General features: G+C 41.2%; 1 protein-coding gene across 1 annotated transcript in view; it reads right to left on the bottom strand.

Annotated features, from left to right (window-relative positions):
- Positions 1-26,932, bottom strand: part of ZNF704 (zinc finger protein 704) — a 219,869-nt gene that overhangs the window by 137,961 nt on the left and 54,976 nt on the right. The window contains exon 2 of the mRNA XM_040995483.1: positions 25,679-25,920. Coding sequence (XP_040851417.1) covers positions 25,679-25,920 — 242 coding nt within the window. The remainder of the gene's footprint in view (positions 1-25,678; positions 25,921-26,932) is intronic.

Here is a 26,932-nt window from a genome sequence, read left to right as displayed (position 1 = left end):
CTAAACTGCCACACCCATTGGCACACATGAGAGCCAGAATGGGTGTGGGCTAGCAGTGCTGGGCTGTAGCACCTGCTGGCATATGCCAGGACTGGGTGCAAGTTGTGTCAGGCTGAAATACAATCCCCTCTGGCAAGTGCAAGATCCAGGGGGTAGGAAAAGGCTTTGTGGGAAACTACGGGGACTCCTCTGCTAGGCTGCAGCTCCTGCTAGTAAGCACAAGAGCCAAGACTGGTGGCAGACTGGGGCGGGCAAGGCAGCAGCACCCATCAGCATCCATGTGGGATGGGTCTAGGGGTGAGTCAGGCTGAACTAAGCTTCAGCACAAATGGGTATGCATAACAGCCAAATGGTTTGCAGGATGGACAGAGTTAGACTGCAGCACATGATACCACACAAAAAACTGCAGCTGGGGGCAGGCCGGTGCTGGTTTCTAGAGGTCTAACTAGGCTGCAGGAACCACTGATATGCATGAAGACTGGGTCTGTGGTAGGCAGGGTAGAGGTAGGCTGCAGCACCCAGCAGTTCATGTGAGATATGGGGATGGGGTGGAAATAACCAGGCAGCTGCATGTACCAGTGAATATTATCTGTTACAAGTGACAGACTGAACTTGATCCTGAACTAGCTGGTACACACAAGAGTAAGTCTGAGGTCATCCCATATGATGTTTCTTGGGGCAACTCCTCAATTCAATAGCTGGACTCAAATCCTGGCCACAGGGAAAATAACAAAATATGTAGTCCAACCTTGGCATGCACATGTTGCAACTGGGCTTCCTTAGTTGCTGATGCCTGTAGTGGTCAACATGTGCACTTGGGGGACATGACAGCCAGCTCATCTAGGCCAGCAGAGGATGCAGAGTTCTTTGTCAGTGAATGGAAAGCAGGACAGTCTGGAACACTCTCCTGGCCAAGCTTTTCAACATATTCCTGAGCATGTGAATGCACTAAGATAGACTTGGTCAGCCAACAGACCTTGGAAAGATTTTCTCAACTCTGTTGCAATGAAGCTAACAATATTTCAGAACTATCAAGGCCACTCAAATAACATCCTCAAAACACTCTTCCCCACATTGGGGTCTCTAGGAGCCATCAAATGACAATCCTCCCATTCCTGGGTGCTGACGTAACCTGACAATAAGGAGCCACCTCCATCCTCTTCCCCCTCTTAGGATACAGAAAAGGAAAAAAACGAAACAAGTGTCCCACCCACTTTTCTGTGTACCTCAACCCTCCCCACTCCAATCAGACTCATATGAGTGTACATCTCTCTCAACTATGGAAACAATATTAAAAATAAAATGAAATGACAAACAGGAAAGAGAATTCCACCTATAACAAAGCTGTTGGGAAATGTAGAACCCAGAGTGACGAAGTATCAAGAGTGAACTGTACCAGGTACAGGATATTCCTGGAACCTTGTGACTCAGCCATAGGCATTCTTAGGAGATTGCTGAATCCCCACCTATGGAATCCCGGTCTTCTCAGCAGACTCTGATGCATTGGAGGATACAACCCACTGAGCTCCCCTCTTCCACAAGTGACTCCAACGTACACAACAACCCTGGCTAAGTCTATGTGAGGAGAATCAGCATGGGCTTCCCACAATGAGTCCTTCTGTCTATGACTCTTTGGGTTCAAAGAAAAGGGGCAGCATCATCAGCAAGGGAGCAAGGCACAGCACAGAGGCTTTATAGCAGGAAGAAGGCTAGGGAAATGACAAGTTCAACTGGATGCAGTCAGAGCCATTTCCAGGACGTTTACACACACTGGATGTAGCTGGAATGTTGGCAGGAGAGATCAAGGAAAGGTCAGGCTGGACTTGAATCTTAGGAATCAGCTCTCAAAGCAGGTGCCTGATCCTTCAGAGATAGCAAGCTCACTGCTCCCCCCACAAGTGTCTACTGAAGGACTAGAGATGGAAACAAAGAAGACTGAAAGGTAGAGCCCTAAGAGAACATCTCAGGTCGGAGTAGAAAGAAGAGTGAAGAAAAGAGATAAATTGAAGGCATTAGTGGGAAGGCACACTGGAGGATTTGGCACAATGAAGCAAAATTCAAGCCAATATTATCTTCATCTGTTACACTGATAAATATTTTAAACGGTATAAGAAAAGAGCTGGTCAATTTTGCATATCTGAAAGTAATTTGCCAAAAGACTTAAAGACATCCACAAAGTGTGCATATTATCTTTAGTTGGGAATATTGCTCCTGAGTCTTATGCATTGAAAATACGTAAGTACATGCAAGACTTAGTTACAATACAGCTCCTGAGTGTGGCACATTCTACCATGACCCCACATATCCCTTTCCTGGTACTTGCATCCTCACAGAATCCTCTGCTTTTGAGCAGGGGCTGGCCTAAAGATTTGATTCTACTAAACAGAATGTAGCAAAGATGATGAATGGACTGTCACTTCTTTGATGAGGCTGCAGAAAAGTTGGGCCCCTACCTAGCCAGCAGAGGCTTTCTAGCACAATGTAGGAGATCCATTTAACACATCAGTAAGTAAAGAGAACTCTCACTGGCTTTGCCAAAGCAAGCTGGCATCCTAGGGAGGCCCACATATCAAGGAACTAGAGGCCACCTGGAAACTGGGGTTTTCCAGTCAGAACCCCAAAGAAAGGAAATTCTGTGACAATCATCCACTTAAACAACCCTAGCTAGGCTTTCAAGAGACCCTGGCGCTAATCAACAGCTGTGAGAACACTTGTGAAAAGACCCTGAAGCAGACACCTAGAAAACCACACCCAGATTCCTGGGCATGTGTTGTTACTATTGAGGAGGACTTGGGAGAAACCGGCTGCTCTGAAATCAACAGCTAAATCAGTTAGCTATGGTGCTATGTGTTATAATGAATAAAAGGAAGCAGAAATAGGAAAAATCCACTAGGGTATTTGCTGAATTTAAAAAGATACATACATATGATGCAATACAATTTATCCATTGAAATTATGTTGCAGATGAATGTAGCTAAGTATTAATGAAATATATTCCTAATATATTAACTATGTTTAAAGGTCTAAATGTTATGTACTATACCACCTATTATTTGGAATAAATATGCTTTCTATATATGAAGACGTAAAGGAATGAGTAGAGTAACAAACATCAAGTAGCACTTATTGCCCAGTGATTGGTTTATGATTGCTTCTTTACTTACTTTCTTCTGATTATTTATACTTACAGATTGTTTGAAATGTTTATGCTATAATAATACCAGAATTAAATGTAGGAGTAGGAAGAAGAGTGAAAACAAAGAAAGGAATCCTAAAAATATAGAAGGTCACAAAAAGTTAAGGAGGTTTCTTTTTTATTGATGGCTTCCTATGTGCTGGGATGAAACCTGGGAAGTTATTTGATTTGATAAGGCAAGAAGAAAGCAGCCAGCCATGTAAGACAACACAGTGTCACCTCTTCATAGCTGGCAAAGGATTAAGTGGTTTGTTTCTCTTGGCTGCCCTGGACTGCCTCCAGTATACACAAGGAAATGGAAGTATTAAACAATGTGACTAACACGTCATAATAGGGCTTGCATATGGAGAGGAATCCATGCAGAATCAATGTCCTAGTCCATTTTTCTGTTGCTAATAACTCACATTGTGTGACATCATAAACAGAATCAATTTACACAGCTCAGAGTTCTGAAGGCCAGAGGGCCCCCATCTGGTGAGGGCCTTCTTGCTGGCAGAGTGCCTAGGTGATACAAGGCATTGCGGCACCAGAGACAGAGAGTGGTTGTGCACACATCTTTCCTGGCGTTCTCTGCCCATGCGTAAATCAGGGGGCTTCATGCTGATGACATCTATCCCTACTCACCTGGTATCCAGTTTCCACCTTCTTACAATCTCACAATGCGGGGCCTGGCGCGATGGTGTAGTGGTTAAGGTCCTCATCTTGCACGCACCGGGATCCCATATGGTTCTAATCCCGGCAGCCCCGCTTCCCATCCAGCTCCCTGCCTGTGGCCCAGGAAAGCAGTGGAGGACGGCCCAAAGCTTTGGGACCCTGCACCCGCGTGGGAGGCCCGAAAGAGGCTCCTGGCTTCGGATTGGCTCAGCTCCAGCCGTTGTGGCCACTTAGGGAATGAATCATTGGATGGAAGATCTTCCTCTGTCTCTCCTCTCTGTATATCTGCCTTTCCAATAAAAAAATAAAATAAATCTAAAAAAAAAAAACCAATCTCACAATGCAGATTATATTTTACTTGCAGTAACCCTTGGAAGACACTCAAACTTCATCCAAAACTTAGCAGAAGACAGCTATAATTTAAGCTTGCTACATATTTTAAAACTGGCATTAAATCCTATTTCTGAGAGGTAACCAAGTTACAAAATTCTAGTCATAGGAAGTACAAATAGATGTGATGTATAAATACAATAAAGGAATAGAAATTTTAAGGCAATTTTAATACTGTTTCAAGGAATTCTTAATTTTTCTGCCTATATGATGTTCTTTTAAAATGTCTACTGATTTTCATCTACTTGAAATCAGAAAGACAGAGACAGAGAGACAGACAGACAGACAAAGTGAGATCTCTATCCCTCTGGCTCACTTCCCAAATGCCCATAAGAGTCAAAATTGAGCCAGACTCAGCCCAGGAGCCTAGAACTACATCTAGGTTTCCCGAGTCGGTAGCAGGATACGAAGCACTAGAGCCTTCATTTGTTGCCAGCCAGGATGCATTAGCAGGGAACTGGGTTTGAATGGGAATGGCCAGGACCTGAAGCAGCCTGCTACATGGGATATGGGTGCCTTAAGTGGTGGACTAAACCACTGTACCATAATGGCAGTTTTTATTCTGTTTTCGAATACAAAAACTTCAAGATAAAACTTTTATCATCTTTAATTCAATTGGTTTTAACACCTATATATAATCATTAAAGTCTGATTTTTAAAGAAAAGACATATTTTTACTGCAAAATCAGATATACAGAGAGGAGGAGAGACAGAGAGGAAGATCTTCCGCGCAATGATTCACTCCCCAGGTGACTGCAATGGCCAGAACTGAGCCAATCTGAAGCCAGGAGTCCAGAACCTCTTCCAGGTCTCCCACACAGGTGCAGGGTCCCAAGGCTTTAGGCTGCTCTCAACTGCTTTTCCGGGCCACAATCAGGGAGCTGGATGGAAAGCAGGGCTTCCAGGATTAGAACTGGCATCCATATGGGATCCCAGCATGTTTAAGATGAGAACTTTAGCCACCAGTCTACCATGCTGTGTGCAAAACTCTGATTTTTTAAATGACAATTATTAAAAAGTACAATTAGGTCAAATTGTCAAAGAAACAGCTATTTATCTTGTGGCTCACTATTTTAAAAACCTTTCTAAAAAATAGCTCATAAAGAAGACAATCACTCAGCATAAAAAGACTGCAGAAGACAGATCAACTCTTTAGCAGCAAAATATCACACTGGAAGAGAACTGAAAGGTTATTTCACCTCCCAACATGCCTAACTAATCCTGAGGGAGAAGGCTATGCAGCAAGGAGATCAAATAAAAAACTGCCAAGGTCTTTTCAAACAAATGCACAGTTAATTATAGACTCCATTTCTGTTTGGACACACACAAAGCTCTGCCTGGGAACAAACCAACAAGTCGCTGTGCAATTAGCTGTTTTTGAATAAGTCAACCACTGATGATAAATGAGTAAAACCATGAAACTGCAACCAAACTTAATGATCAGGGTTGGACATAAACTTCAGGATTACTGGTTTCCTACTCCAAGTCTCTACGATATCATGAGAAGGGTTCTGAGGGATGCATTCATGTACATTTCTGGTGCATGAAGAACTGCATGGAGACAGATGTACACAGAGGGTAATGCTAAATTAAGGACGACTGTGTCCCGATACGGCGATGAGTGACAGACCCTACTTCCTGGATGCAGGGAGGAGCCAGCTTTCATGAAATCTCTCCCCTCAGTCTCCAGCCTTGCCATGTCTCCACACCCCCACGCCCACACAGAGAGCTTACAGGAACAGCATCAGGGCAATTCCCTATGTCAGACAAGAAGTCCAGCGCCTACAAATGAACAGTGCAAATGAATGACCATGGAGTTCTGAATGGCACCTTTTGCTTTTTGCAAATGCTGTTTGCCCCCATTTTAATGGCATGGAACACAAACAGCATTGTAACTTGTAATTTGGAGATATAAAATATGAACATAAAACAAGAGGTTATAAGTTAGCTGGAGACCAATTAACACACTTAGACTGTCATTCAGAAACATTCCACAGAATGTAAAAAAATGAGTGGGTGGGTGGGTGGTTGGTTCTATTTTAATAACCAAAGACTGCAGGAAGATTTTATTTTTCTCAGATTATCAGCTAAATATATCTAGGAGTAACTGTAACAATGAAAATACAATTTTTACATTACGTTACACCAAAAGAAAAAAGGAGGGTAGGTAGGAAGGAAAAAAAGAAAAAGAATGTTTTAAAAGACTCCATTTGAATAGTGTAAAGCTCATTTGAGGTAGAACAACACTTCATCTGTAGTGCTTTTGATACTGATAAGTAGTATCTGGGCAGTTAGTGTAATACTCAAATTAGGTCCAACTGTTATTCCACCATTTTAGTGACAAATACAATACATCTCAGTGAGGATTCACTGGTGTTGACAGAAGAGTTAATGTATGGGGCAGGGCTGCTTTGCACAAGTAAAACTGGCCCCCAGACACCTCCAATTGCCTCTTGCAGGCAGAGGGGGGTTTGATTAGAATCACATGAAAACAACTAATTTAAAGTGCTTGTGTTTTTGACATGGAACTGCTCACTTCATGTCAAAAGTACCACTAATCTTAAACAAGAAAAACAAAACAAAACAAACAAAAAACCAGAAATTACTACTAACATTCCAAACTTCAGGATGCTACTCATTGACACAAATAAAGTTACAAGGAATAATTATAATCTTTCATATGCTTAAGTATTAAATCACACACACAGTTTTAAAGTTGAAGTTGGTTTATTTTTAAGTTTTTAGACCTGACCCCAAAGTTGACTGCTAATGTTTGAAACAAGGAAATACTGAATGATGAATCCTAATGCTTTGTGACTGCCCATGTGGAAAGAATTTTAAGAGCTTGACTGAAACAAGTGTCCAAAGTATCCAATGATGACAGATCGGAGGGCTTGTCAACTGTAGCAACACTAAGAGCAGAGTGAAAGAATTCATGTCTTTTGGCTTGTAGAAGATAATCTTTCACTCTAAATTTTCAGACTGGTATTTCAAGATTCCTCAAACACTAAAAAATTTAGAAACCAACAAAAGATTTGTTAACATTTTATGTTGTTCATAACATTAAAAACAACCTATCAGGGCTGGCCTGGTGTGATGGCTCAACAGCTAAATCCTCATTTTGCTAGTACCAGGATCACATATGGGCATTGGTTTGTGTGAGGACTGCTCCACTTCCCATTCAGCTTCCTGCTAGTGGCCTGAGAGTGGATTCTGGCCTCAGACTGGTTCATTGTGGCCATTTGGTAGGTAAACCAGCACAGAGATCTTCCTCTCTTTCTCTCCCTTTCTTTGTAAATCTGATCTCGTTTTCTAATAAAAATAAATAAATCTTAAAAAAAATAACCTATCACGCATTAGCATGATTTCTCAGAAGTCATTCTAATACCAAAATGCAGAACTGTGCCTCATGCTGCAAGCTTCACTGTGCGTTGTTATGAGGGGGATGCATTCCACCACTTGATTTTTCTGTTGATTCCTTGTTTCTAATCACCAATGGGGAGATTGCTGAGGCATATAACTTCTTTTTTTAAAAAAAATATTTATTTATTTTTATTGGAAAGATTTAGAGAGAGAAGGAGAGACAGAGAGAAAGATCGTCCAACTACTACTGGTTCACTCCTCACGTAGCCACAACAGCTGAAGTTGAGCCGATCCAAAGCCAGAAACTTCTGGGTATCCCACGAGAGCACAGGGTCACAAGGCTTTGGACCAGCCTCTACTGCTTTCCCAGGTCACAAGCAGGGAGCTGGTTGGGAAGTGGAGCAGCTGGGAAATGAACTGGTGCCATATTGCATCCAGTATATGCAAAGCGAAGATCTACCCACTAGCACTAAGATGCTATTGTGGTGTAACTAAAAGTAATACTACCAGACTATAAAAATTCAATCTCTTACCCTTGAAGCATGCAGAGCCTAAGTTTATAAAACCTTTCACTTCATCAACAGACCTGGTAGTTGTCCACTGTGGAAGTTTCCAGCTTAGGGACCCACCTTGCCACTGAACATAATTATCATTAACTCATAAACAGAGATCCCAGGTGCCTGACAGCAAATGTGCCCTATGATGCTCCATCTCTGGGGAGCAAGGAGAACAAACTGGAATGAAGAAACGGTTGTTTCCTGCTAAGACACCACATGTCTAATTCCCCAGTTTGAAATCCACAGCAACACAATTTCAGACTCTTGGGCAATAAGCCACTGTAACCATCAACTACCTCACAGCTTCTGGAATCATGGGAAACCTCACCTAGATCTAACATCTCCGTCTGGATAACAGGAAGTTTTACCTAGGAGAAAGTCCTTGAGGGTCAAGGAATGAACACAAAAATTCAATATCATGTTTCTTACTGTAGGATGATTACTTTTTAATTTCTCACTAATTTTTGTTTTCCATGTACTCACTTGTTTCTAGGGCCCAAAAGCACCAGAGGAAGAAATGAAGACATGCTATTTAGTGTTCCAATTGTTAAATTAGGTATATTTTCAAAAAGATTGATTTTAATTCTGATCATGATTAACAGAATCGCAGTGTGATCAAACTGACATGGGAATTTGCCTGATATTTTTCTTTGTCCTTAATTTTTATTTTTTTAATGGTCACCCTTCATGCTAAAACTCACATCCTGCCCCTGGGTATCTGCACACAGAAATGCACCTCACTGGATACACTCTCAGCCCCTGTGGATGTGCAGACAGCAACACCACACACTGCCGGCAACGATTACCCCCTAAGCCGCCACCTGCTATGGCCTCCCACCTTTGATCCTTTGCCATCACAGTATCATCTTCAAACAGCAGTGCTGTGTTCGACTGCAAAAACAAGTGTACTCCTCAGTGGAAAAACACCACATTCCAGCTTGGTGAAGCAGGTGGTGTGTTTCATAGGATGGAACAGAAAGTAGCATCTCTTCCTCTCAAAAGAGAAGGAAGACTATTAGCACATCAGCATATGAAGTCATGCACGATGAATTTTAACTGCTGCCTCATGGATGGAAATGTGGTAAAATCTGACAAATCAGCTTTTAGGAAGTGTTTAAGCCCATTGTTCAAACCCAAGCCTTTGGCTTTTTCTTAAACCAACTTTTTCATCTTCCACAGAAGAAGGAAGGAGCAGATGCTTTCTAAGATGCTCACAACTGCTTCTGTTCTGGGAGATCTGAAATCTTGCACAACAGAATGACCATCAGGGTAGAAGACAGAAAGTTTGTGCTTCCTATTGATATGTAGAATCAGTAGAATTAATTTATTTCCCTGAAGCAGCAAACCTATTTGGATATTAGAGTTGCAGCTGCAGGCTTAAAAAAAAAAAGCCTAGTGTTTTTCAGTTCTTTCCTTGAAAGAACTCCTTCCCTCATTAAGGCTGGCTCCTGGGAAGCTAACTAGGACCAAATAAAGTCTCAACAATATGGAGAAAAAAGCCCAGAACCAAGAATAGGAGTCACCCCAAGCCCCGAACACATCCTTGCCAATGCAGGGAGTCTGCTAATTATGATTGAGGCTGGAGAATAACATCACCCAGAGCAGGAACCGTTCTGGCGATTGCTTCCACTGTGGTTCATGGCCATGCTTCTTCAAGCTAAAACTAGGTGTACACAAAGCAATTGCTTGTCATTTTTGTACACTTTTCCCACACTGTTGGAATGACTGAAGCAGAAACCCTGTTTTTGCTACATATGCAGAAACAAATTAATAGACTGGCATGGTTTCACTTTTGAGGTTCAAGGAAGCCAACATTCGGCTCATTGAGCATAAGTGGATATAGTTCTGTAGGGATTACAAGCACCATCATTCCAAAATGGTAATATCTTCTCCCATCTGCAAACGTGGCAACAGAAAGAGTGACTCTCTATTGGAAATTCGGAGCCTAAAACATCATGCACATCACTGAAGAGCTATGTAAATCTGTTTGCTCCTGATATGTTGTCCTGGCCTTTTGCTTGTTCAGAGGGCAGGAGAAAGCTCTGTTCTAGGTACCATATTCAGGCAGACCCAGTGGCTCATGAGAGCTAAGTAAAGTTCAATGCAACGTGATGAATACAGTAAGAAGTCCTCATACCCATCCAATAAAGCATTTCTTAACCAAGAAAAAAAGAGCTGGGCCCGGCATGGTAGCCTAGTGGCTAAAGTCCTTGCCTTGCACACACTGTGATCCCATATTGGTGCTGATTAATGTCCCAGGAGCCTGACTTCCTATCCAGCTCCCTGCTTGTGACCTGGGAAAGCGGTCAAGGAATGGCCCAGAGCTTTGGGACCCCGCACCCACATCAGAGACCTGGAAAAGGCTCCTGACTCTTGGCTTTGAATCAGCGTAGCTCCAGCCATTGCAGCTGCTTGGGAAGTGAAGCAGCAGATGGAAGATCTTCCTTTCTGTCTCTGTTCCTCTCTATATATCTGATTTTGCAATATATATGCATAAATAAATAAATAAATAAATAAGAGCTTATTGACATATATATGGGATGGACCTCAGACTGTATACCCCAACTGTTCCTTCTATAAGGGTCTCCTGTAAACATTTCAAGTGACACACATATACAAGGCAATAATCAATCAATAGCAAATGAAACAACATTTAAAACAGAAAATGTAGGCAATAAGTGTGATAGCTTAGCTTATGTATATATTAATTCTACTTCACATGTTTTTTATTTGCACATATAGCTGAACAAAACACAAACGTATTCATATATCATATACTGCTGTCCAATGCACTCACTGATAAGCGAAAATTACCTAGCTTTTAATGATTCTGTGGTTACAAAAAATCTGTCTATTTGTTATAGTAATGTAATAGATACTTTATGAACAGAAGTTGAATATTTTAAAAATCACAAAATGAACTTTCACTTCTTTTACACCTTAGATTACTAAAAGTTATCATGTTTTGAAGGAGGCAGTGAAATCCTAATTCTTAGTTTTTCCTAGCTAACCCAGGTAAAAATAGGTTTCTCTGTCTACTATGGACAGCGCTGGGAGAATGGCCATTCTCTGGCTAATGAAAATAGCTGAGGCATAGCTGAAATGCCTGGCTCTTTGAACGTGTGGGGCAAGATCAGAGGACATCCTTAAGATGAGTGATCAAAAGAATACAGGGAGTCGGTTTGACATGACTGCTGTCAGCTTGGTAATAACCACCATATTTCTTCCAGGTGAGTCACAGTCATCCCTAACCCGAGGGGATAAGTGAAGTCATAACATGCAGAGCAATTCATGCTAGGCACAAATAACTGGAACGTCCATTGCTAAAGTACTTCAAATAGTTTATGCAAAACAGAATTTAAAATTTATTTTTGGATCTGGCATGGTGACATAGCAAGCTAATCCTCCACCTGTGGCTCTGGCATCCCATATGGGCACTGGTTCATTGCTCTTCTTCTGATCCAGCTCCCTGCTGATGGCCTGGGAGAACAGCGGAAGATGGACCAAGTCCTTGGGTCCCTGCACCCATGTGGGAGTCATGGAAGAAGGTCCTGGCTCCCAGCTTTGGATCAGCTCTGACTGTAGCAGACTTTCAGTAGAGTGAAACAGTAAATGAATGATTTCTTTCTCTCCACAATTCTGACTTTCAAGTAAAAAAGTAAATCTTAAAGTCGAGACACACTGAAATTGTTCAGAAAACAGTTTTGTCTAACTTGGCAAATAAACTTTTCCTCTTCACAGCTTGACAGATCCTCTGGTCTTGCTAGCATCCAAGACACACTTCCTTAAGACCCTAATAAATTGTCTTTGTCAGCCTTTTTCTTTAGACTTGCAGCACCTTCTGCCTTTGGTGGCAAGCTCTTAAATACTGAGTTGTTTTTGTTTTTTTTTTTTCAAAATAATAACCCCCAAACTACATTTGCTGTAAGGAACTTCAAAACAATATTGTGGAATGCAGGTTCAGCGTTGGCTTGCAATGCTGGCATTCCATATGGATGCCAATTCAAGACTCAGCTGCTCTACTTCCTGCTAACATACCTGGGAGGGCAACAGAGGATGCTCAATATGCTTGAACCCACATAGGAGACCTGAAGAAATCTCCTGGCTTCTGTCTGGCCCAGGCCTGGTCATTGTGGCCATTTACAGGGTCTCTCTGTAATTTTGTCTTTCAAATAATTTTTTAAAAATTAAAAGGTTTGTATACAATGGAATTAAAATAATTTATTTTAGTGCAGAGATTTTTGAAATCTGTGCATTTTTAATAATAAGCATTTCCATTATTTTTCTGACCTATCACCATACTTTCTAAACTAGTTAATCTCCTATGCAGAAACACTCTTCAAGAAATTTCTTCTTTCTTGAAAAGACATTCTTTCCAAATAATCTAAAACTGAAGGTAGAGAGATTTTAATTATGAATTTTACTTAATTTTGCTTAAACTGCCTACAAACAATGCAGCATGGTTGTTAATGGAATCTGAGGATGTGGGCTTAATACATTGGTGGTGAATCCCAAAAAGTGCATCCCTTGCAGGTTTGTAACCATGCTTCCCTTCAGTTCTAAATGTGAATGCTCAAGTTGTAATATTATCTGGAAACATGTGGAAAACAGAAAACACAATCTCACTGTTTAGACTTAACCAAAAAGGAAACTTGTTAGCTCTGGAAAACAAACCTTTGAGAGAAGCAGACTCTGGATCACAACTTTGCTAAAGAGAGTGGGGGAGGGTGGAGGAGAAAATCAGAGAGAAAGTCCTTGCCATCACAGTTAAAAGGTACAACACAGGCTAAATGCTATTCACTCCAGGCCCTGCCCACTGCGGCCTTTGTAAACGCACAGCTGTCTGGCACTCCATGACAGTCTGGAATGACCACAGCCTGCTTCTGTGAAACCACACTGCATGTGCAGGAAGTTGCGATGTATTTACCAATTCTGCTTACAGAAAACAGCTCCTCTACAAACAGTTCACAATGATCATCATCTAAAACTCGGATGTGTTTTATTCATTTGCTTTGAAAAGCTCAGTAAAATAGGAACATACACCAGTAACACTGAACATTAGTGCTATCCTGGTAATATCAATCCCAAGGAACAAAAATACATGCTTCAAACATGATTTGATGAAATCTTACATCCTACGGATGGAAAGCCACACTTTCCTTCTTTAAAAAAAAAAAAAATGTGCCAGCAAACTGGACGTAGAAAACAAGAGGTAACCTTTTAAGATGCTATTCTTAAAAAGGGAAAATAAAATTGGGCAAGTCTATCATGGGATGGATACTATTCTGGGAGTTGATTTAGGAAACCAGTCCCTGAGTTCCACTGATAAAGCAGAAGTGTGCTAGATCCAGGCAAAACAGATACCGGGTGAGGCAGTAGTCAGAACTTCTTCATCGCTTAGGAATGAAGCTCCACAAGGAAACGCGGCCCTCAAAAAAGCGAATATATCAGCATCAAGATGTTGACAGGTGGCTATTTATTTTGAAACAAAGAATCTTAAAATAGCAAGCACTTGTAATGCATTCATGTTATCCTGTGACTAGACTAGTATGTTGGTTTCCATACAGTTCTTTACAAATACAGTTGCTGTCCATGGGTGTTTGCTCTCTCACAGCATGCTGGCCTTAACTGAACATGTATTATTGACAATATGCCAAATTTAACATGCACATAACATACCCCTAGTTTTCTCTGTCTCATCTACTTCTTTTGTCTCATCTACTTTCTTCTATATGATTCCTGATTTACATATACATAAATTTATACCATACGTGTGTGTGTATATATATATATATGTATACACCATAGCTACATACATATATGACACACAGAATGTGCATCATGAACCATTTTCCCCACCCAGAATTTCTGAGCCATCCTGTGTACCCCTGCATACCTGTGAAGGCTCCCCATCCGTTCTACTCCCACTCCATCCCAAGAAGCCTGTACCTTGAGTTCCAGAGCCCTTTGTGTTGACACTTCCACACTGCTTAAATGCATCACCATGATCCCATTCATATTTCCAACTCTGCCCCTAAAGTGCCCCTTGGCTCCATGTCAAAACTTGTGTTCACTTCCTCCTTTACTTTCATGCCCACAGGGCTCCAAGGAGTTTTCTGAATTGTTAGTATGATGGTATCACCAGAAGAGCTCTCTGATTCTGATTTCTGATTTTTACAACAGATAAAAATCAAGTTCCAAAGTTGAGCCCATACCACAGTCTTATCCCTTGATACTGTCCCACTCAGAATTCTATAGGAGGGAGGAAAGTATGTTAATATTTAAAGGAATTAGTAACGATTTAAGCCCAAAGCAACATAAACCCTTTGCACCTAAGATTTTTTTTATGGCATATTAGTTGCATTTCCTAGTTTGCAAACAGAAAATCCTAAGCAATTTTTTTTATTACTATATATTTAAAAGAAGCACAAGCAAATGCATTAAGCATGATGACTTTGATCCCAGTCGAAAATTCAGTCCACGTTCACTGGTATGCTTGAGCAGACTCATGGTCATCATGGTTAGGAATTACCCAAGACCTAGTAATAACGTAAGAGGCTCTCTCATATATGCTAGAAATAAAGCTGCTTTCATGCTTTTGAATCCAGGACTCTGACAAGGCCCACTCGATTTATATACAATTATACATCTTCCTAGTAATTGTAAGTGTAGAAAACATCAGTTACGGCCTGATGCAATAGCCTAGAGCCTTAATCCTCGCCTTACATGCGCTGGATCCCATATGGGCACTGGTTCATGTCTCAACTGCTCTACTTCCAATCTAGCTACCTGCTGCGGCATGGGAAAGCAGTCAAGGATGGCCCAAAGCCTTGGGATCCTGTACCTGAGTGGGAGACCGGGAAGAAGCTCCTGGCTTCTGGCTTTGGATCAGCTTAGCTCGAGCCATTGTGGCCACTCGGGGAGTGAACCAGTGGGCAGAAGATCTTTCACACTGTAAATCTGACTTTCCAATAAAAATATAGAGGGGAACAAGGGAGGGGAGGGGAGGGGAGGGGAGAGGAGAAGGGCAGTTATGCTTACTGGACGCACAAAATCATGCTGCCAATTTCCAACTTCGTGTAATTGGGTCAGGCTCTCTACTCAGTATTCCCTGCCCTGTGGTTTCTGAAATGCCTCCCTGCTTCCCCAGGGGATGTTCTCTCCAGTGCCACTAGTCCTGAAGAAGAAACTCCACACAGACAGCCGCACTACCACACCCCCTCCTGGGGGTGAGGTATTTGCTCCATTTGTGTAGGAACAGGAAAAACGGGGGGGGGGGGAGATCACTGTCTTAAAGATCAATAATAAGCTGGGCTAAAATGCAAAGTTAACCACTGCTCTCTTCTAAAGCTGCACCATGCATTAAAGCTGTCACCAGCCACATGTGGCTACCAATTAGCTGAGCTGCACCTATGTCAAACTGAGATGTGCTGTAAGGGTAAAATATATTGGGTTTTGAAGACCTAGAACTCAAAAGAAATGTAGAATGTCTCATTAGTAAGTTTTTATATTGATTATAGGTTGAAATGATGATATTAGGATATTTTGTGCTAAATAATAACACGTTATTATTCACTCCCCAAACGGTTGCAATGGCTAGAGCTGGGCTGATCTGAAGCCAGGCGCCAGGAGCTTCCCCTGGGTCTTTCACATGGGCGCAGTGGTCCAAGGCCTTGGACCAACCTTCACTGCTTTCTCAAGCTTTAAGCAGAGAGATGTATAGGAAGTAGAGCAATCAAGACCCAAACTGGCACTCATATGGGATGCTGGCACCTCAGATGGAGGATGAGCCTGATATGCCACCATGCTGCACCCTTAAAGGTCATATTTAAACCCAATACAAATAAAAAGCATTTAACATTCTCTTTAAAATACAAATATGAGTGATGGTTCGAGTGGCTTTATATCTGCCACCTTTGGAGAAAACCTGGATTGAGTTTCCAACTGCTGGTTCCAGTCCCAACCCAGGCTAGTCACCGTGCGCATTTAGGGTATAAATCAGTGGGTGGTAAATCAATATCTACTGGTCACTTACATATTAAGTAAATAAAATAATCACACACATGCATTCATGGCTATGTAAGCTTTGATTACCATTACATAACAAAAAGTCTCCTAAGTTATAACTAAGAACATAAAAAGAAATGCAATGCTATCAAGCTGCAATTTATAAAAGTTTGTTGCCTTACTTCATTGACCAGCTTCACATTTTCTAAAATACACGAAGAGCAAAATGGCAGCATCTACACATCTAAATTACAAAATTCACCTAAAGGCACTTCTCAGGAAGAGACCACGGTTACAAAGAACAAACAGAAACTTCTCTGGTTGACTTAGTAACACCGTGCCCTGGAGTCAGGAACGAGACTAGACCTGTCTTTCAAGAGGGTTCAGGTCATCCACGGGGAGCTGTGTTCTCACTGGTCATTGAATGTACCATAAACAATCCTTGGGGATCCACCTAATCTTGATTTACTGCTGACTTTAGAATCTAACTCCCGAGAGAGAGGACTTGATCGCGTTGTGGCAGCATAAAGTGTTTATTGGTTCACGGCAACAGTTCTCCCAGTCCTTACCATATTCCTGCTTCCATCCCTCCAGCCACAGGATTGTACCTGTGTTCTCATAAGATCATTCTGGCTGCTGTGTGGCAAACAGACTATAACAAGAAAGCAGTGACAACAACCAATTCCTTATCTGAATAACCGAAATGATAGGAAGGGACTGAGATGCATATGATCAACTGGAAAAGGTATCTTTTGTAGCAACTTCATGAAAACTGCTTCTGTTCATATGGACTCCACAAATTACATAATACTCTTCATCACTAGGTAAGCTTATAATTCCCTTGTAATGCTTTTATAAAAGAGAAAATGTCCAAAAACTAATTTTTTTTCCAAAACTTATATTTAAAAACACAAAATGGCCTTTGTCAGCAGTTTTCTACTGGCTACAGAGTTTGTGATCTGAAACGTTCTTAAGATATTTAATTGTTCAATATTTGCTCTAAGCACTGCTAAGCTTTTGGAGACACATAAATAAAAGATAGCAATTTCGCCATATATTGCTTAACTCCTAATGTGACACAAGACCTGTAAGAAACACACTGTGTGTAAGAGACAAAGGAGAAAACGTAGACAGCACCACGGAAACTGGCAGACAGACACATCCCAATCTTCCATGGTACACATACGATGCGGCTTATAGCTTAGCCATTTCCTACATCTGAATCCTAGGCTAACAAGTTTTTAAAGTTGTTTTAAACTAGAATCATACACTGCACAATGACGTTTCAGTCAGTTATAAACCACATGGATGGTGGTCCCATAAGATGATGCCAGGACTGAAAATTCTTTCTGCCCAGTGATGTTGTACCATCTAAATGTCCCTGCTGGAACACAGGGCATTCTCACTCATCTACAGTTTGTGATACTGGTGAAAGCAAACCTAATGCCCTATCTGTTGCATAAAAGATGGCACATATTGGGCCAGGTACTTGCCACAGAGATTAAGACATTGCTTGGGATGCTAGTTCCCACACTCGACTGCCTGGACTGATTTTTGGCTGCACTTCAATTGCAGCTTCCTGCTAAGGGGCACACTGGGAAGCAGGAGGTGACAGCCTAGGTCTCAGGTTCCTGTCAACCACGGATTTAGTTCTCAGCTTCTGCCTTGCCCAGCTGATGCAGGCACTAAGAAGTAAGACAGTGGATGCAGACACCCCTCTCATTGTGCATACGTATGTATTTCTCCACCTTTCTAAAAAATAAACAAATTTTTTAAAAATAATGCAGCACATATAATTATGCAGAATACATAGTTGATGCTTATGATATATATGATTACTATACTGTCATTTTTAGTATTATATTAGAGAGTGCCCCTCTTATTAACAGCCTGTCAACAGCCTCACATACAGAATGCTTACCATGTCTCAGAACTTAATTAAGAGGCTATGTTTGGGCCCAGCGCAGTGGCGCAAGTGGTTAAGGTCCTCGCCTTGCACGCCCGGGATCCCATATGGGCACCGGTTCTAATCCCAGCGGCCTCACTTCCCATCCAGCTCCCTGCCTGTGGCCCGGGAAAGCAGTTGAGGACGGCCCAAAGCTCTAGGACCCTGCACCCATGCGGGAGACCCAGAAGAGGCTCCTGGCTTCGGATCGGCATAGCATCAGCCGTTGTGCTCACTTGGGGAGTGAATCATCGGACGGAAGATCTTCCTTTCTATCTCTCCTCTCTGTATATCTGCCTTTCCAATAAAAATAAAATAAATCTTTTAAAAATAAAAAAAAGAGGCTATGTTACCCAAACCCATAATGCCTAGTGTGTGTTAAGTTTAGTCTGTGATGTCAGCAGAATGACAAAATTCCCAACACAGTATTTCTCAAAACATCTGTCATGAAGTGATGTGTGACTATATGATTTCCAGTGTGGCATCCTCCAAAGGAGATGGTGATTCCATTTTATCTAGTGAGTGATAAATATGACATCACTATATTTTTAAACTGTGAAATACAAACAGTACCATATGGTCTGAATCCTTCCAACTGCAAACTAACAATCTGTAATATTCTAATAAGCTGCTGTTGGGTCTAGGAATACCTTAAGCCAAATTTTTCTTTTTTCCTTATTATAACTAGCATCTTAATAGATTTCTTTAGCTTTAGTGTTATAATTAGAAGACAGCTACTACTGTGCATAATCAAATGGTAATTGTTGTTTGGGTGACATCCAACCAATTTAAGCATCAGTACCTCCAAGAAAAAAAAAAACACAATGTCTGGCAAAAACAGAAGAACAAATGACATGCTCTAATGATCTAGCTTATCTAACAACGTTTGCCTAATTGCTAAATTTTTTAAGAGGCTGCACAGTCTGTGATATTAAAAAATCAATGCATTAAGCCATCACAATTCTAAACAACAATAAATTAGTATTTTCCAATACATAAGAATGGTGGGATAAAGAAAAATGCTCAATTAGGGTCAAAGACTTTCGTAGATCTCTCATTTGTCCCATGTATATTATTGGCTATCTAACATATCAGCCTGTGTATTCAGAATTATAATACCTAACTAGACATAGACATTTGGCGATTTTTTAGATGCCTACTGGGTGGATTTGCTTCCTGTGTCTAAAGAATTTCCTAACACATATGTCTCTCACTTTAGAAGCCAAAAGCCCAGTTGTAGGTCCTGGTTCTGTAGAGTAGATGAACATAATAAGGTTTCTGGCCATCAGTTTTCCTCCTCCCCAGTTCCTGACCTGGTCTCCAGCCTAACTATCAGGTCATCTTTCACAAATTCCATCCACTGTTAAATCAGCTAAAGACATCTTCTATAGCTCCTCGAAGAATGCACACCTTTGCTTCAAAAACCATATTCCCAATTTGTCCACTTCTCCTTAACTCCATTGTCCCACTCTCATCCAAATCTCTGCCCAGTAACAGTGGCTTCTTGTAGATCTCTCTGCATCCATTTTGTCATGCCACTCATTCCACACTTCACAGCCAAAGAGATGAAAAAATCACAGGTGACAACTATACACAGACCACAAAAATATAAACTCTGCAAGGGAGACTGATTTGCTGGGAAACAATTAATGTATACAGCATGCATCCTTACTCTCCAGTAATAGCAGTATTTCCATTCTTATTCACAATGCACTACTTTACTTTCCTCCTTTTCCTATACTTGTTATATCATGATATACTTACATATCAGAAAGTTAACCTTGCAATAATGAAATCAATGACTACGCAGTTGTAATAACTTGGGGACCAATAACAAGACGGGGGTTTGGGGGGAAAAAAAGAAGGGTAAGGGGAAACAGGTTTTTCCTGTTTCTAAACTGCACCATGAAATTTAAAAAGTAAAGAAGAAGGGCTCAGTGTGATGGCTCAATTGGCTAATCCTACACCTTCAACTGCTGAGATCCCATACAGACACTGGTTTGCATCCCAGATGCTCCTCTTCCCATTCAGCTCCCTGCTTGAGGCCTGGGAAAGCAGTGGAGGCCTGTTTTGGACTTGCAACCACATTGAAGACCCAGAGGGAGCTCCTGGGTCCTGGGTTCGGATCAGCTCAGCTCCGGCCACTGCAGACACCTGAGGAGTGAACCAGCAGATGGAAATAGCTCTCTCTCATTTTTGATATCTCTCCCTTTCTCTCTCTCTCCCTCTCTCCCTCTGTAAATCTGCCTTTCCAATAAAAACAAATAAACCTTTAACAAAAAAATGAATCATGTCCTTCCCTTCCATAAAATCCTTTGAAATGACTTGAAAACATAAAAAATTTTCAACACTTTTTGTATCACACAACATGCTCTGATTCTTGCCCACCTTTCCAATCTTAAACATGCATCAACTTATAAGTAGATATGCAAAATAAATGCAATGCAGACTATTCATGGAATGAATGAATGAAGGGCTTCCCTGCTGCACCACAGATGACACCTAAAAGCATATGTCTTTATATTCCTGTGTTTACGCTCCTAAAGTCCATTACCCAGCTTTCCAAACAGACCAAGGAAGCTACCATTTCCCCCTGAAACACTTAAAAAATACTTAAGACAACATATTTATAACCAGTTAATTTTTCATTCTCAACTTACAATCTCTTTTGGGAAGAGCACATTTTATGTTTCATAACCGGGCATCATTAATTAGTAAGTGGTGAAACTGTTACATATAGAGAGAATTAGTCCTCTGGAGATTGATGTCCCCACTGTTAACATACAGTACTAGTAACCTCTGACCCAAATTGCTGCTCCCTAGTGATACTATAAGCGGGGAAGAACTTTTCTGTCTGCTAAATGATAGGGTTCAGGTTTCAATAGGAAATGCTGCTCGGTAACAGGTTTTTTCATAGGATCTCACTCTTGATTTACTTTTCACTGAAGAACAAGAAATAACTTGCAGAAAAGTTTGATCTTCACAACTCTACAATGCACTCACCTTAAACACTTTTGAACCAGAAACATTACTGTCCTGAATTTGGTCAAGTCTGGGACATAAGGACTCTCCTGCACTAAGATTTGTACCACCGAATCATAAGCAAGTTAGAAGATACACACAGTTTGTGTTCTTTCTCCTTGTGAATCAAAAGAATATTCTGGGATGCTGTGACTGACCATCAGTTCCTATTGTGTCCCCTTAAATAATGATGATCCCATGTAGGCTGCCAGGAGCAGGGAGATTGGCCCCTGTCTCAAGCCTACAAAGCATACTCCACTTAAAAAATTCAGAGGCAGGACCCAGTGCAGTAGGCTAGTGGCTAAAATCCTCGCTTTGCACACACTGGGATCCCATATGGGCACTGATTCGGGTCCTGGCGGCCCCACTTCCCATTCAGCTCCTTGTTTGTGACCTGGGAAAGCAGTGGAGGACAGCCCAAAGCCTTGGGACCCTGCATCCACATGGGAGACCTGGAAGAAGCTCCTGGCTCCTGGCTTTAGATCGGCTCAGCTCCAGTCGTTGTGGCCACTTGGGGAGTGAACCAGCAGATGGAAGATCTTTCTGTATCTCCTTCTCTCTGTGTATCTGCCATGCCAATAAAAAATTTTAAATAATTTTTTTTTAATGTAGAGGCAAAATGACTGAGACAGGTAAAGCCTCCATCTGTGGATTCACTTCTCAAATTCCTACAATGACTGGAACTGCGACAGGCTGAAGCTGGTAGCTGACCACTCAAACCAGATCCCCTAGGTGGGTGGCCATGACCCAGTAACTAACTTTGGCCTCCCAGGCTGCACATCAGCAGGATGGTGGAATCCACAGTAGAGCCAAAAGTTGAAAACAAGCCATCTGATAGGGGCTGTGGGCACATCAATAGGTATCTGAACCAGGAGGCCAAACACATATCCCAGTATATCCCACATGTAACAGAAAAATAAAAATACTGGAGTTAGTATAGGGAGTCAAGAGAATGTACCTTGACCAGGCTCCAACAACAGAGTGCTACCTGTTCAACAGACCAATTCCTGGGCTCTATAACCAGCCATCTGCTGCATGTCAAGACCACAGTTCCCACAGGCTGCTCTTGGCCACTGAGTCAGCACAGCAGGTAGCAATGCAAAGCTTCGCATGACCTTGCAAAGTTTGTCATGACACTTCCACCAAACCTTCTCCTCACCAAGATGGGCTCAGGCTTGACCTGAGTTGCATTCCCCTCCTTCTTGGCTCCAATCCTGACCCCTTCCTTTCACAGATCTCCTAATGAAGCCCTAGCGTGTTGAATCCTGTATTTGCTCAGATCAGCCTAACACATCTAGATGAACAACTTATTAAATGAATCTTCAGAAAATCAATCCACAGTGATTTTATATAGATCTCAAGCTTAGATTGCCTCCTCCATTCCTTTCATTCTTATCTTTGGAAAATACTAACCAAAAAACCCAGGGTTTTAGGTAAAAGTAGCCAATTGATAACTTGGATTTCGAATTCATTCATTCCTAAAGACGTGGGAACAGATTAGAAACTATTTGGTGAAATTATCTACTTATGTACCTGTCTTGTATTCAACTATAAATTGACACCCTGTTTCATTCTTTTTTTTTTTTTAAAGAATGCTGGATTTACAGCAGCTGTTCAATAGATGAGTGCAGGAGATGAAATCAATATCACTCATCCACAGTCAGGTACAGACATTAAAGGAGGGAGGCATTCTCAGACATTTCCAGGGATATGAAAAATATAACTATTGTTTTCATTACCCAAATCACATAAAATTAAGCTCCAGTTACACATTAAAAACCACAGGAAGTAACATTCCCAGAAAGCCTTAGACCTTATGGGAATAAGAAAAAGAGAAAGTGTGAAATATTGTAAGGAACTGATTTTACACTGTGGAGGAGGTCTCCTGAGTGATACCTTACTAGCTTCAAATACTTAGCCTGCCTCTCTAAGAACTGGCCCAGACATAATGTGTGAGTTTAGAAGAACAAGTTGCAATAATCATGCGGACAGACATAAACCTGTAGATGATTGATATATATATATATACATATATACACACACACACACACATATTTGTATACTTTCTACATTGATTTCCATATACTAATGAAATTGTAGATTTAATCAAACTCCATTTTTCCTAAATTAAAGAGAAAAAAAGAGAGAGAGATAAGTGTTTGACCTACAGGTTAAGACATTTCTTAGGATGCTGGTATACGGAAGTGGCTGGATTCTATACCCAGCTCTGGTTCCTGACTCCAGCTCCCTACAAACACAGACAATAGGCATGGTGAAGGTCCGGGTGCCTAAGTTCCTGGCACCCTGTGTGGGATACCCGGACTCAGTTCCTGGCTCCCAGGTTCAGCTTTTGTCCCGGCCCAGGCCACTGAGGGCATTCAGGGTATAGTGAACCAGCAGATGAGATGTCTGTTTGCCTCCTCCTCTGCCCAATAAACAAGCAAATGAAAAAAATAAAAAAGAAGAAAATTCCTGCATCTTCCTATTGTATGAAGGAATTGCTTTTAATCAAAATATTGACCCATTTAGAGGACAGTGTCAGGTTGACATTTACTAAATAACGTAACATTAAATGGAGACCAAACAGAAAGTTACAGTTACACCATTATACTGCACAATATCTGATTGCTTCATCATTTAACAAAGCACTATATTTCACCAACTACTGGCATATCCACAATGATTACATTTTACCATAACAACAAAAACAAGTGTGTCAGTGGAGACCCCAAAACAGTGAAGCTCTATCTTGAGTTTAAATGAGTATATGTGAGTTATATCTTGTCCCTAGGGGATTCCTGCTGTACATTAGTGTACTGGAAAGCTAATTAATCCTCCTGTCCTCCCCTGGCTTAAGAACCTCATATTAACACTAGCTTGGCTCATGTGCTTCCTTGGAAGTACATTTGGTGAACATGAGTAGGTGGGAACATCATCCACACATGAAGACAGGAGAGCCAGAATACCTTTTCCTTCCTCCCCATCTCATTACGTTCCCCAGAAGCTACTGCAAGTGCAGTGAAATTACAAAATAAAGACAGACCTCAATGTTGGCAATTTGAAACGACTAATTCATGTCTTTCAACACACGATCGTCTAATGAATAATATTTAGTACAAGTTATATGAAACTGCAAGTTAGCACTAAGGGAAGCCTAATTTTTGCCCTCCAGGTTAGGAAGAAAATAAAAGCATAGCTCTTCATATTTCAAATTGTTAACATGTTATTATTCCTGTGTGGCAACCTAATAGCAGATACAATTTGAGGTGCTAACCAGGTTCATATGTGATAAAACATTTCAACAGGAAGCAGTGAAAGAAAGTAACCCTGTGTAATTTAACATGTACTTTTTACAAAAAAATCAGTCAAGCAAATAATTCCAAACAGTTAAAGTAATGAATATATGAAAAATGTCATTGAAAGTTCAAGGCAAACAAAGATTTTATAGCGTCTGATAAATAAGGCAGCAGCACAGAACAACCTGTCTAGAGGAAATCTCTGATTTAATGTAGAAAGAAATAAAATTTTAATTACTCAACGTGAACAGGTGGAAAAGGAGAATTGATTCCTTTTCTAAAGAGACTGCTTTCCTGGCTAGCTGTCAAAAACTAGCTGAACAAACATGGCACTTCTCAAACAGTTGCTTATAAAGTTTCATTATAAATGATTTCTGGCAGCACAATGTGGTACACATATGTACCGAAAATAAGCAACCGGTATGCCACAGCACTGTCCTTCTTCCCGAACTGAGCCCCTGCAGTCTCTTTGGTGGTGTCCTCACATAGCATAACCAAAAGGATTCCCTGCCACCATAGAGATCATCCCCTCGAGGAAAATGAGAAGCTAGTAACACATGCGAAAGATCTACCACGTGCATGGCCATTCCAGTGTCATTCTACCAAATATTATTCTTTGGCTCAATCCCACTAGATGTGGTTGAAATAAGCCTAGGTTTTGACAAAGGCAAGTTTATATTTCAGATACACTGTCTCAGTCATGCTATAAGGTACAACTGGCTTTAAAAAGCCTACCATGATTCAAAGACAGTGACTAACAACTTTTTTACGTATAGGTTTTGCAGAGCACTTATGGCCTCTGCCACAAATTTGTCATTTTGATTTACTCCTTCAGAAGTGCAAAGCCATTTACCTCACAGGCTATACAAAAACAGGGCCAGGGCAGCCAAAGTTTGCCAATCCCTGACCAAAAGACCTGAATACGAGACCTTTTAAGTGACCACTGTCCGTCCAATCTTTCATTTTCTCCATTGGGTGTGTGTGTGTGTTTACTCTTTTGCTTTTTATTATTCATTTACCTAAGTCCAACAAAACATTTTTTCCCAGAGCTGAAATGTGCAATGAAAGCAGACTCCAAGTCATCTCTGAAGACCAGGGCCACCTGCTCTATTTCACATAGCCACAAGAAAATGCTGTTGGCAGGAACCCTTTTTAAGTCTATACCTAGAAGAGATCTGCAGCAGAGACTGCACATGCTCTCCAACCTACCGCCTGGGGCGCACACATAAAAGATCTAATGCTCCCTTACCTTGCTGGAGGAACATCAATATTAGAAGAAACAACTTTTCGTTTTTGCTCAAGCAGACAGATGGAGCGGGTGTTTTCTTTCTCATGGTCAAGGATCCGATGGCCTTTTTTGGTGTCTGCTGTTTTCATATCTTCCTCCATGGCCAAAGGGAACAGGTGTTGATGAGACATCTTTTTATTGGAGTCACGTTTTAAGTCCTCTGATTGAAATGTGAAGGTCATTTCCCGCTTAATGCTCCCCACCTGTAAAAGAAACGCAATCAGTCATACACAAAGCATCAGTTTTGCACGACCCCCTCAGACGGTTGGCAGTGATATTACAGGCATTGTCCTATCTCGCCATCTTGAGGGTTTTACAGCTTAAATGGGAAAACACAACTCAGAAACAAACTAAGATTACAGAGGAATACACAGCTGATGCACTTGTCATGGATTCAAGGAGAAGCATCACAGATACAAGATATGTCTTTGAGGCACATGAAAACAGTAAGATTCAAAAACACAAACACCACAAGGAGTTTTTAAATCTAAAACATTATTGCTTAGGAAAACTTACGTGTTAACACTTAAATATTTCAGACTGAGTATCATACTAAATAAATGAGACCTAACATATAAAAATCAAACTTTATTTTTGGTTACTAAGGCTGATCCATCACAGACTATAACTTATGAAAGTCTTTTTTTTGTTTGTTCTTTTTTTTAAAAAAAATTATTTTTATTATTTATTTATTGGAAAGGCGGATATACAGAGAGGAGAGACAAAGAGGAAGATCTTCCGTCCAATGATTCACTCCCCAAGTGAGCACAACGGCCGATGCTATGCCGGTCCGAAGCCAGGAGACTCTTCCGGGTCTCCCACGCGGGTGCAGGGTCCCAAAGCTTTGGGCCGTCCTCGACTGCTTTCCTGGGCCACAGGCAGGGAGCTGGATGGGAAGCGGGGCTGCAGGGATAGAACCGGCGCCCATATGGGATCCCGGGCATGCAAGGCGAGGACCTTAACCACTTGCGCCACCGCGCTGGGCCCTGTTTGTTTGCTCTTTATCAACAACAGTTAAGTGTTTCATAAAATCCCTCCAAAAGCATATGTTGAAGACTATTTTTCCTTATCATTCTTAGTTAAATGCAATGTTGACTGAGCCATAAGAAAAGATAAAATTAAACCTCATGGAACTGAAGCCTGCTCTTCAGAATTTGTGATGCTGAAGAAAGGCAGTGGAGTCAAAGGTTTGTATCAGATAACTATTATTAACAC

The sequence above is a fragment of the Ochotona curzoniae genome, unplaced genomic scaffold (genome assembly GCF_017591425.1).
Source record: "Ochotona curzoniae isolate NIBS_2020 unplaced genomic scaffold, NIBS_Ocur_1.0 contig_1071, whole genome shotgun sequence".
Taxonomy (NCBI): Eukaryota; Metazoa; Chordata; class Mammalia; order Lagomorpha; family Ochotonidae; genus Ochotona; species Ochotona curzoniae.
Note: the sequence above shows the minus strand (reverse complement) of the source record. Positions and strands in the feature narration are given on the sequence as shown.